Source organism: Cynocephalus volans, chromosome 2 (genome assembly GCF_027409185.1).
Source record: "Cynocephalus volans isolate mCynVol1 chromosome 2, mCynVol1.pri, whole genome shotgun sequence".
NCBI lineage: Eukaryota > Metazoa > Chordata > Mammalia > Dermoptera > Cynocephalidae > Cynocephalus > Cynocephalus volans.
This window is the reverse complement of record NC_084461.1, coordinates 150,918,319-150,931,244: the sequence shown is the minus strand read 5'-3', so window position 1 is coordinate 150,931,244 and position 12,926 is coordinate 150,918,319. Positions and strand designations below refer to the sequence as shown.

Genomic DNA, 12,926 nt, shown 5'->3' with positions numbered 1-12,926 from the left:
CGAGACAGGAACAAGAAATTTACTTTCCTGAATGTGTTAGCCTCAGTGGGAGAGTCTACAATGAAAGTCACTTCCCTGAACCTTAGACTACAGAGGAACAGAGGAAGTGTCTCAGCTATCACATGTCAAGAGGTCCAGTTCAGTTATTTACTACACTGAGAGGTGGGCTGCCAAAGCTGGGGCAGTCTACTTTGACAAAGTCCAGTTTGAAAGGCAGCCTCAGCTTGATCTTTAAAAGCTCAGGTCTTGTACTTAGAGGGATCTGAGTTTGAAAGCAAGTAATAGCATCCCAGTATTAGCAGTAGATCGTAACTCCTGATGGTGTAGAACTATCTGGAGTTATGATGGGATTCCACAGCCAAAAGCATTTCAACTTGGCAATACCTAGGAAGGCTGGTCCCAATTCCAGTTCAAGGGCAATTTAGACTACCAGTTGACCTGGGCTCTACCACCAGAGATCCTAGCCATGGCATTTTTAAACAAGCCCTAACAGATTCCTAGACAGGAGGTCCTGATGCGATCCCTGGGCCACACCACAAGCAAACTCTGAGGCTCAGAGAGGGGAGGCAACACGTTCCAGGGCACACAGGTGGCAGACCATGCTAGACATCAGATCCCTTGACACCAACTCCCTCCCCACACCATCCTGTCCTCCTGAAACTGTGTTTAAATCACACAAGAACTAGTAAGGTCAGACTGCGTATGAAATTCTGTCCCGTGCTTTCTCTCTGATCCTAGCCTGACTGTTAAACGTCAGTTTCTTCAACCAACTTCCATCTCTCCTTAGAGGGAAACTGCTAAGCTCCTGGAAAACCCCTCTTCATGCTGTTTATATAAATTGAGTCTTGTGGAATTATTAGCAATGAATTCTTTTCTGCTGTGATCAGGATTTTTCAACTCCCCTTAGCATTCCAGAAAATCAATGGCAATATCTAGGCTGTTTAAAGAGTCTGCTTAGGGTAAGGGAAGCCACACAACGAAACTCTGGGAACATGATTTGTATATCTAGAGCACTGGAAATGGCAGGACGTTGATGTGATGGATACCACGTGGCCTTTTGGTCAACTTTATTAATTTAAAACATTTTAAGGTGGGCTGACATGGTGGGTATGTATCACCATGGCTGTTACTACCTGTCTCCTGACCAAATCATAGAATACAAGAGAGAGGGTGTGACGAGCTGGCCCATGGAGCTTGTGCTTGGGTTTGAAATTAGGTGCTCTGGTTAACCAGGGCCATAGTCATTTTCTATAAATTCTGGTTATCAGTGGTCTGGAAAGAGAAGGAAACTAACATGTATTGAGCATCTAGCCATGGGCCAGGCCTGCACAACCTAATGAAACAGCTGCTATTATTTTCTTTCTGTAACAGGCAAGCAAACTAAGACTTCAGAGCATTTCCCTGACTTGTTCACTCCATGAATTATCAGAGGTGAGATGAGAACCCATGGGCTGTGTGACTCCAAAGCTCCTCCTCTTTACCAGTCAAGGCTGCCATCTTCCCTCTTTGTGATGTGTTATGCGCCAAGGAGAATACTAGTTATTCTCATTTCATGTATAAGGAAACTGAGGCCTAGAAAGGCCTCCCGACACAGAGCTAGTGGATGGCAGAGCAGGTATTCAACCCCCACATTTGTCCCTATCAAGAGCAATAGTGAGCCCCAAAGCCAGGCCTGCCCCCCAGGACTCCGGTCTGATGCGGAAAGTGGGAGACCCGCCCGCCGCACACACCAGCAGGTTCACGGTGCAGCTCATGCGGTTATCTTTGCTTTCGTCTGTCATCACGTCCCGGTAATCCAGCAGCTTCTCCAGAAGGCCTTTGACCAGGTTCACGAAGTTCTCCACCGACTTGGCAATGGTCGGGTGCTCTGTAGCACACTCCATCAGGCTGTGGACAGAGACGGAGGGCAGTGAGCTCAGGCTGCCCTGAGAAAGACCCAGCTGAGGGCAGGTGACTTGGGGCAGGGCAAAGCAAAATAAGCCAGAGAATCCAAGTTCCTCTAACTCATTGGCTCATTTAGTTCATTTACTCATGAATATCCATACAGTGTAGCAAGAAGTTGTTTTTTCTTTTTTTGCTGTTTCTTCTTCTCTTTTTTTTTTTTTTTGTCTTTTTTCCTTCTCTTCTAAGTAGTTTTTTTCTACCAGCAGAATGAGAAAAAATGAAAATAAAATAAAATAATTCGAATCTGGGCAATGGTGTGCAGAAAATGGCCACCTTTACACTCCCACATTGGGAGTACATCAGCACAACTTTTTTGGATAGCAATTTTCACAGTATCTATCAAAATTTTAAATGCACGTATCCTTTGACCCAACAAATCTACTTGAGGGAATTTGTCCTATAGAAATATTCCCAGAAGGATGCAAGAATATATTCACAATACTTATAAATTGTGTCTAATAGTGAAATAGTTGGAACCATCTTAAATGTCCATCAATTGAAAAACGGTTAAATTAAAGTATATTTGCAAAATAAAATTCTCTAAAGCCATTAAAAACTATTAAAGGCATCAATATGTTTTGACATGAAAAGCTCTATAAAATATATAGTTAAGTGAGAAAAGTAAGTCTCAGAACAATATTTTTTATTTAACCAGTTGATATATAGTTTACCATGTCCTGGCTATTATTTTAAACATCTTACAGACGTTAACTCTTTTGATCTCCTATCATAGTCTTATGAGATGGAACTCTTGTAGTTAGGCAAACTAAAGTATTGAGAGGTCAACTAAGTTGTCCAAGGTTACACAACTGGTACTTATGAGCAGCATGGCTCCAGCACCTGTGTCTCAGCCCCCGAACACTGTATGTGTGTGCTGGTGCACATGGTGGTGCATGACATGTGGTCAGGGAAAGACACCAAACTCTTTATGGTGGTTGCTTCTTGGTCGGGTAAGAGAGGAGGAAAGCCTTTATTTTTCTACTTAAATATGCATATATTATTTGAAAAATTACAACATTCATTGTAATATTAGTATTATAAATTTTAAAAACAAAAATAAAAACTGTGACATCCCTTAAGCATCTACTAGTTGCTAGGCACTATGCTAGGCATTGTGTAGTGGGGAGAAAGATACTGAAATAAAAAGAATCATGCCTACTCTCAGGTGGCCCACAGGCTAGGTAAGGAGAGACAAGTGGATTAAAATTTTGATTAATGACTACTTCTTATTAATCACTTATTCTGTGTCAGACATTGTACTACTCAATTTTTTCTTAAGAAATCTTGACAGTAATTCTGATAAGTAAAAATTATTCCATCCATTTTACAGTTGAGGAGAATAAGGCTTGGAAAGATTAAGGACTTTTTCAATTTCACTCCGGTAGTAAGTTTAAGTGGTGACCTTGGGAATCAAGACAATCACTATGCAATCTGGGTGAGAGGGGCTGGTTGGTTAGCTCAATTGGGAGAGCATGGTGCTAATAATGCCAAGGTTAAGGGTTTGGATCTCTATACCAGCCAGCCACCAACCCCCCCCCCCAAAACACACACAACAGCAATAATTTGGGGGAGATATCTTCCTGTAAGGAAACACTCCTGTGTGTAGACAAGCATTACTCAGGCTACCTGATTTGTTTCTGGCAGTGTAAGTCCCAAGAGCTCTTAGGAGGGTAAAGGTGAGAAAAGAAAGGACTTTGGAGGGTCATTTCCTCCCAGAAGCCAAGCCAGGCTGCAAGAAGGTGATGTCTCAAACTGTGGCTGTGATCAGACAAATCCATCTTTGCCCTGGGAGAAGCACCTGTTCTCTGGCTGTCGATGAGAAATGCAAACAGTCCTGTGATTTAGACCTGTCTGGCTCAGCCACAGCTGTGCCTGCCTCCTCCTGGGACAGTCCTTTCCAGCCCTGCTTCCCACCCTAATGACAATGCAGTGAAGCTTCTTCCCAGTGTTTGGTGTGTGATTTTTCACAGCCTCCTAGGGTAAAAGGCCTCTCAGGGCCTGAGTTTGGCCAGACCAGTGGTTCTCAGCCCTGGCTGCATGTGAGAATCAGCAGGAGAACTTTGACAAAGCCCAATGCCCACCCTAGTCGATGACTTTGGAATCTTGGGGGTGGGATCCAGGCAGCAGTCGTTTGCCAGGGGATTTTAATGCATTACCAACATTAAGAAGCACTGGCTCTAGGGGCTGGCTAGTTAGTTCAGTTGCTTAGAGTGCAGCCTTATAACACCAAGGTCATGGGTTCGGATTCCCCTTACTGGCCAGCTGCCAAAAAAAGAACCATTGATTTTTATCCAGTGCTTTGTAAACTTCCATGCGTGTGAGAAGCAACTGAGCATCATGTTAATAGAGCTGGTTCTTCAGGTCTGTGCTGGGGCCTGAGATTCTGCCTTGCTGACAAGCTGCCAGGTGATGCCAATGCTGCTAGTCTGTGCACTACTTTGAGAAATAAGGGTTGAGAAGAATAAGGTCGTGGCTTTCTTAGTTTCTCTATTCTTTAGGCATGAGGTAAGAAAACTGCTCATACAGTCTACGATTGGTGAGAAGGATAGGCAGCTCAGTTAGAAGTCATCTATCCATCCACTTGACGTACTGTTCTAGAAACTAGGGATTCAGAGAGAACATTAAGACACTGACCTCCAGGAGATCACAGTCTAACAGGGGAAACAGAGAGAGAGATAAAAATAACCATAATGTACAATAATGCTACCATTTATTGACTACTTCCTGTGTTCCAGACACTGTGCTAACCCTGTTTATTTGATTGTCTTGTTTAATACTCACAGAAACTCCTTAACGTAGGCATTGCCCCCGATTTACGGGTTTTGATGTCGGTCGTGCCAAGGTCACACAGCTGTTCTTCTCCTTTGTATCCCACAAGGGAGTATAAGTGACATTGAAAAAGAGCTGTGGGAATCATCAGGAGAGGCAGATAATTCCTCACTCAGTGGCTCAAGAGATGGCAAACACCTGCCTTGCAGGGCTGGAGGGAGAGCCCACCTCCCTGGAATTGATTTGCATTCGGCATGAGAGGCCTTCAGAGAGAGGAGCCTGGCCCTCACCCTTCATCTGTACCGAAGAACCTGGACTTAAATTTATTCCATTAAAAACTATGTACGGAGCACCTCTTATGTGACAGGTCTTATTCCAGGTACTGAACTGGTTTGAGTGGGACTAAGGCCCCAAAACACATGTTCTCTGTCCCCTTCAGGCTTCCAGTTCCCTCATCACTTCTAAATATTCACAGGCATGGAATATGGAAGTAGGAGTGTGCCTCATTACTCCATTCAATGTGAGACATGCTTTAAGACATATGTGGATTAATGAGAATGGACTGCAAGGAGAGCTCTGAAGGTAGGGAGAACTGGGGTGCTGTGTGAGGTTGCACAGCTTGTGCACTGCACGAGGGCACAAAAGAACTGAAATTCAGCACCACTCCGTGCCCTAAGTCTTGTTCCCTGATGCAAGACTGTAGCTGCCACAGGGAGGGAAGCCCTGCTCTATTCACAAGGTACCATCCCATTACCATGCCACGTACCCACAGGACCGTATCTGCCCAGAGGGGGCTCTGTATACCAGTGGAGGTTCTGAGCGAGGGCCTGGGAGGAAGAGCTGAAGGAACAGAGATGACTGGTGTGAAGGAGAAAAGATGTGTAGGCTCATAGCTTCATATAACTCTATTGCTACCTACCTGGAGAACAATAATAGTAATAATAATAATGACTAATATATCTGGACGCCCTACTAGGTATCAGAAACTGTGCTAAGCACTTAACATGGTTTTTCTTGTTTAATCCCAACAAAAACTCTAAGGGCTGGATAATATTTTTATCCCCAATTTGCAGATAAGGAAACCGAGGCTCAGAAAGTTCAGAGGAAGGAGCAGAGACTGAGCCTCTTGGACGTTCCACCCTGACTCCCTGGGTAGAGCTTGATTAGTTTTGTGCAAAAATTATTCACACCTCTACCTCAGGAGAAAAATAATGAGCTGTCTTTAATTTCCCCAACCTCTAAGGGCTCCTTTTATAAGTAATCACTTAGGAAGGATTTGAAAATTCCTGCTGATCGTCTGAAGACTGCCGCAGAGCTCCATCCCCTTATAAAAATGGAAATTGCCAGTACTGTACATGGTTTTACTTCTAGTCAATATTTAGGTTTTCCTTTTTAGGACTTTAAGATAAACACTGACTCAGGGAAAACTTTGTTTTTCCCTCTGGACAATCAGTGTCGATATCTACCCAAGGAGCAGACGGTGGATTTCTCCTTCTGGCTGAGCAGCGTTTGCATTCTAGGTGTTTGGCGAGGCTGTGCACAGTGACAGGAAGGGGACAGGGGCCAGCTGAAATGGCTCTGTTCTGCCTGTTGGGATCTGACTGGCTGAGCAGGGTGGAGAAGGTCATCATGGAGGTCAGAGCAAGGCCTTTAGTTTGCTTTTGTTATTAATGTTAAAATATTCAAAAAGCATTTGGGAAAGAATCCAAAACCAGAGTTACATCAAAGAATTATATAAACCAGAGAACATACAGTGAGGGGGACATTTGGGATGTCTAGCCCACATTCCTAAGCCTTGGGTGAAGGCATCATGGGGGAAGTGGGTCATTACCAAGCGGTCAAAGACAGAAACTGGGAGTCAGGCCGAGGGATTGAAGTATATTTACTAAACATTTACCTGCTGTGTGCCAGATGCTTTATAATTATTCAGTCTTCAGAATAACCACAGGAGCTTATTATTCCCATTTTGGAAAGGAGGATACTGAGGCCAGAGATGTTGTGTGATTTCCCCTAAGTCATGCAGCTGCTAAGTGGTGGAGCCAGGATTAAAACCCAATGTCTTTCCCCAAAGATGTATAAGTGGCCAATAAGCACATGGAAAAATGCTCAACATCATTAGTCATCAGGGAAATGCAAATCAAAACCACAATGAGATGTCACTTCACTCCCTCAAGGATGGCAATAATCAATAAGACAGATATTAATAAATGTTAACAAGAATGTGGAGAAATTAGAACCCTCATACATTGCTGGTGGGAAGGGATATGGTGCTGCCACTTTGGAAAATAGCCCGGTGGTTCCTCAACGGGTTAAATATAGAATTACCATATAACCCAGTAATTCCACTCATAGGCGTATACCCAAGAGAATTGTAAGCATTTTGTCCACACAGAAACTTGTACATGCATGATCATAGCAGAATCAATCCTAATAGCTCCATTTGCTTATAAAAATGGAAACAGCCAAAAAGTGGAAACAGCCTAAATATCCATCAATTGATTAATGAATGAATAAAAAAATGGGGTATACCCAAACAGGGGAATATTATTTGTCAATAAAAAGAAATTAAATACTAATACATGCTACAAAATGGATGACTCTTGAAAACATTAATCTACGTGAAAGAAGTTAGTCACAAATGGCCATATATTGTATGATTCCATTTATATGAAATGTCCAGAATAGGCACATTCATAAAGACAGAAAGCAGGGTAATGGTTGCCTAGGCCTAGGGGAGATAGGGGGTGGGTTTGGGAGGTGGGGGAGGCTCAAGGGTACGGGGTTTCTTTTGGGAGGTAATAAAACATTCTAAAATTGATTGTGGTGATAGTTGCACAGCTCTGTGAATATACAAAAAGTCAGGATATACTAAAATTCTCTTTGGGTGAATTGTGTGGTATGTGAATTATACCTAATAAAACTGTTAGACAAAACAATGTCCTGACTCCAACTCTAGTGCTCTAGGGCACTGTCCACTGTCCACCGCTTTTCCCAGGCCTGGGAGCTGGAGTCAGGCTGAGCTGGGGTCAGGTCCCTACTTGTCCATTCCACTAGCTTGTCCTACTTTCCCTTGACAGTATGCTGACTTCCCTTAGCCTTAGGGGCCACCTCTGTGAAATGGGCATCAAAGAGAGAAAATGTGACTAATGGAGGAATTACATAGAGAGCACTGAGCACAGTATCATGCTGGCATGTGCTCAGTTAATGTTGGTCATGATCAATATGTGTCACAGATTAATAAAGAAAATAAGAAAAAATAGCAACAATTATTCCTCAGCTAAGACATAATGGAAGTGGACATTTTGTGGATTATTTCCTTCTTCCCAACACAGCAAAGCTTTTTATTGGGCCCATTCCATCAATATCAAAGAAATAGCCACTCCAGAGAGAAATGTGAATTTCTTCCAAAAACGGAGTTTCTCTAATACCCATGAGCCTCCAGATTGATCGCCAGAGGACGACAGAGCCATTTGGAGCCCCGTGGAGTTCCAAGCCTCCCAACCTTGGCCGGACCTTCCCGGGCTCCTTGTGCACACCAGACACTGAACTTACATCGACTCCAGCAGCTGCATGTACTGCTCGTCCCCTCGGCCCCCTTCCACCTCGTGGTCCAGCTTGAGGATGATTTCATTTTCAAACTGAAGAAGTAAAAGATGAAAATCAACAATAACAGCATTAGAAGCCTGAATGTTGAAATTAGTCAATTTGTTATTTTAACCAAAGTTTTAGAGAGCAGCTATTATCTCCGAGGCTTAGTGCTGGGATCTGAAAATGCAAAACAGAACAAGAGACCATGTCTGCCTTTTAGGAGTGCCCAGAGAGTGGAGGGAAACAAGAGATAAGTGCTAGAGCAGAGAGATGGGAGAGAGAGAGAAAGGAGAGTAGGAAAGGCTTCTCAAAGCCCGTGTCATTCAAGCTTGTTCTCAAGGGTTAAGCAGAAATTTTGCAGGAAGATGAAAAGGGAAAGGGCATGTCAAGCAGAGGACACAGCAGGTGTGAAGGCACGGAGGTATGTGATGGGGCATTGCATCTTCAGGGAATAGCATGTTGTCGCGGATAGCTATTACTTCTGCCTGCCTAGTAGTTCTTTCTCCATTCTTTGGTGATCACAGCAGCCTTAATCTCAGTCTATGGAGCTCAGGTGGGCTGATTACATATCCCTAGCTCCAGGTGTGGAGGCCTGACAGCGGCCTAGCTTCTAATCAGCATATTCCATCACCCAGACCCCAGGACGAATAAAGGCCCAGGCCAAGACAGCAAGACTCTAATCTGAGGCTTTGTTGGAACTCTTAGCAAAAATAGTCTTTCTGCTCAACTTGAAGATGGAAAGTTATAAGCCTGAGGCTGCTGGAGATGGCCATAATGAAAGAGAATCACACCAATACAGAGGAAAGCAGGGAGGAGATGGACAGAGACTGAGACCTGATGCCATGTGGAGCCCCTGGATTCAGCCATACCTGAAACTTTCCCATTTACATGTTACATGAGCTGCTGTGTGTGTATGTATATACATACACACATATATGCATACATATATGTACACATACACATATACACACATACATACACATAAATGCATACACACAGACACACAAGGGTACTTCAAAAAGTTGGTGGAAAAATAGAATTAAAAGATAATAGGAATCTTTCCATAAACTTTTTGAAGTACCCTTTCATGTGTAGTTTGAATTGATGTTTTATTATCTTGTTACCTACGACCCTCCCAAAATGCTGAAAAATACATGTAAGAAATGCCAGGCTTCTGAGAGTCAAGACTAGTGACAACTGCAATGGTCAGAGATCAGACCAGGTAAGCAAGTAAAAGCAAGTATCCACCAAAGCTTGTCACACTGAGGCCAGAGAATGTCTATCTCTCTACTTTCAATGCCAAGAAGAATTTTACCCATTGGGGTTCACGGATGACTCAAGATATTCTCCTAAAGTGTCATACTGTCTCTTTTACGTGGCTGTAATGCAAAACGGTTTGTACTGTTCTAGTATCATACCCTGAAGAGTCCATCCAAATCATGCAGTACCCCCCTCCTCCATGTTACCATTAACCTTGCATCTGGAGAGGGGAAGGAGGTCCTTGGTGAAGGTCACCAAGGTCAAGAGAGGCCTTGGGGACTCCTGGTTCCTGACTCAGCCTCTTTACACTCAGTCTTTACAACACTCCACGAGGTCTTGAAGTCGAGGATCACCTTTAAATGTGATAATGTGGAAAAAGCAGCCAGCTCTTGCTTGGCACAACCTTCAGTAAGTGTTGTCATTACAGATGAGGAAGTTGAGGCTCAGAGAGTTTAAGTGACCTGTCTAAAGTCTCAGATGAATGGCAGAGACCTTTTGGCAGGCTCTTTCCTGTGCATAAGGGATCGAGCCCAGTTGAGTTGGAATCTTTAGGTGATGAAAAGGCAGGGACCAGATTCACTCTTCCCTCTGGTTCACATATCATCTGTGATGCCATCCTTCCCTCACTTTTGTGCGCTAAGGGTCGAAGGAAGGGAAAGGAAGCTTGTGCTGATACAGCACAAATGCAAAACAATTTCCCGAGTTGCCACAGTTGGGGAAGACTTATTGAAGAGATATAACGGTCCTGGAAAGATGGGTAGCGTTGTAACAAATATGAAAAGGACATTCCAGGTGCGGGGAATGGCATGCGCAGAGGTGTGATGGTCAAATGTAGAGAAAAATGAGGAGCACAGTTCAGCTGGAGCAGAGACTCCAAGAAAGAAAGGAAGGAAGGAAATAAAACAGAGGCCTAGAGGGGGGCCAGCTGGAGAGGGTCTGGGCTGCCAGTCTGCAGATGAGACAGACCCCTTGTACGATGCATCTTGTCAGGCATTTTGTTTATGTTAAGTACTATCCAACATCAGGGGTTGGGGACTACAATGCTTAGAGATGTCCACTGCGCCAAGCCTAGGGCAGGAAGAAATACAGCAGAGGGACTGCAAGAATGGCTCTGCCACTAGGCTGTCTGGCTTTAAATCCTTCCTCCCTTCCCTCCACCATCTTGGGAAAGCTACTAGGTCTTTCTAATCCTCAGTTTCATGATTTATATCGGGCAGTCAAACATTTTCCGGAAAGGGCCAGATCGTAAATATTTTAGGCTTTGCGGGTCAGACGGTCTTCGTCACAGCTTCTCAACTCTGCTGTTGTAGCTCAAAAACAGCCATAGCCAATGCATAGACAAATTGGCATGGGTGTATTCCAGTAAAACTGTATTTACAAAAACAGGTGGCAGGATGGATTTGACTTGCAGGCCATAGTTTGTCAGCAGCTTATCAATATAATGGGCATAATAGTAGTACATACAGCATGGAGTAGTTAGGAGGAGCAAAGATTTTTCTACGTAAAGAACCAGCCAAGTGCATAAGCTCAAGTGTGCACTGTGCTAGCTCGACTTATTATGACTGTTAATGCTACTGTTATGACTGCTAAATGTTACTAGAAAGCAGCTCTCGGGGAGAAAACCAGCAGTTTTTTGTGTCTGAGTGGTTCACTGGGAAATGCTGGCACGGTTTCTCCTGGTGAGATGAACTTTGCTTTGGAGTGAAGAAGTGGATGGGGTAAATAAGCACTTGTCTCTGGGTCACAAAAGAGCCTGCCAAGAGGGAAATTACAGGGTGCCAGGGAATGAGCAGAGCCACATGACACCATGCCATGCCTGAGCCCTGTGGGGTGGGTTGGAGGGCTGAGGTTTGGGTCAGGCACATCCCAGGGTGAGCACTGAGCTGGAGAGTAGCTAAGACCACATGCCTTGGCATTAAAAGGACTTGGTTTGAGTCTTACTTTGACTTTTTTCCCCGCTGTGGGACCTTAGGCAAATTAATAAATCTTCCTGAGGCTCAGTTTTGTCATCTGTTAAATAGAGAACTACTTCATTGTGGTGCTGTGTAAGAAGTTAATAGGAAAATATATGTAAAAGGTCATGCATGGCACTTCACACATAGTAAGTGCTCAATAAATATTAGTGATGGTCATCATGTTATTGTCACTGTTGTGTTTGTCATTGTCATCATTGTTAGCATCATAATCTCATTTAATCTTTACAACAGCCAGGGGAGATGGATATCATCATCCCCATTTTTCAAATGAGGAGACTGAGGCAAAGTAGGACCTTTGTCTTGGCTTTCAAAGGATGGATGAACTTGAGCTAGGATGTGCCCAAGGGTTCCAACACAAGAAGCCTCTCCCAAATATACAAGGGCTCTTCTTCACATGTGTGGTGCTGACTTTGACCTGGGAAGGGCAGAGATGGTGTCACAGCCTGGATGTCAGAGAGATAATGCGGATGAAACTGACACTAATAAGTCAGCCTTTGACCTCCTTTGTTAATAAAATGCTGGTTATCCTGGGGTGGGCAGAGACAGAATTGGGAGGAAGCTGGGAAAGATAATGTCATGTGAGAAAGGAGTCAGTGCAGCTTCCTAATTTTTTTGTGTCATCTGATCTCTAATTGTTCCAATTCATTCCCCCAAAGAGCCTGGGCTTGGAACCCATAATGGTACTATAATACCCAATTTACAGATGAAGAAACTGAGGCTGAGAGAAGTGAAATAACTTACTCAAATTTGTTTGGCTTGTAAGCAGTAGGCCTGTCTGACTCTAAAGCACAGCGTCATAACATCAGAGGTGCTCAGCACATATTTACTGAATTGATTTGATGTTTTTCACATTATGTTTTAAACCACTTGTATCACCAACTTACTCCATGCCAAGACTCAGTCCCAGTGAAATCTGCCAAACTATCTGCATCCATTAATGCATTCAGTAAGCAATTATTGAGCTCCTCTGGTGTTCTGGGCACTGTCCTAGGTGCTGCTGTCAAATGCTATTATGTCTTCTTTCTCTGAGACAGGGATTCTCTCTGGGATCTCCTGCCTGCTGAGGGCTAAGGCTAACTGGTATATAGACCTGTTCTACGGTCTACATCACAGCCAACCACTCTCCTCAGTCTGTACACCCGAGAACTCCTAGTCTTTCCCACCAACATTTATTCAGAAATCTTACACTTCTTCACAAAGAATTGGTCAGCAAGACAATCGGTTTACCCAGCCCAGGAGATTACTCAAGCAGTTGTTAGCAACTCTCATTACCCTACTTTGTTAAAACATTCACTGGAATGACCCTCCCTGGGTGAAAGCTCTTGCCCTGAAATATCATGGGATGGGGCTCTAAATGCCTTCATTAATCCTGGGAACACTGACATGCTG

The 12,926-nt window shown here is 43.8% G+C and overlaps 1 protein-coding gene across 1 annotated transcript in view; it reads right to left on the bottom strand.

Annotated features, from left to right (window-relative positions):
• The window catches only part of DOCK2 (dedicator of cytokinesis 2), a 396,194-nt gene that overhangs the window by 38,452 nt on the left and 344,816 nt on the right, over positions 1-12,926 (bottom strand). The window contains exons 34-35 of the mRNA XM_063087676.1: positions 8,266-8,351; positions 1,731-1,887 (exon numbers count right to left, since the gene is read on the bottom strand). Of these exons, the coding sequence (XP_062943746.1) occupies positions 1,731-1,887; positions 8,266-8,351 (243 nt within the window). The remainder of the gene's footprint in view (positions 1-1,730; positions 1,888-8,265; positions 8,352-12,926) is intronic.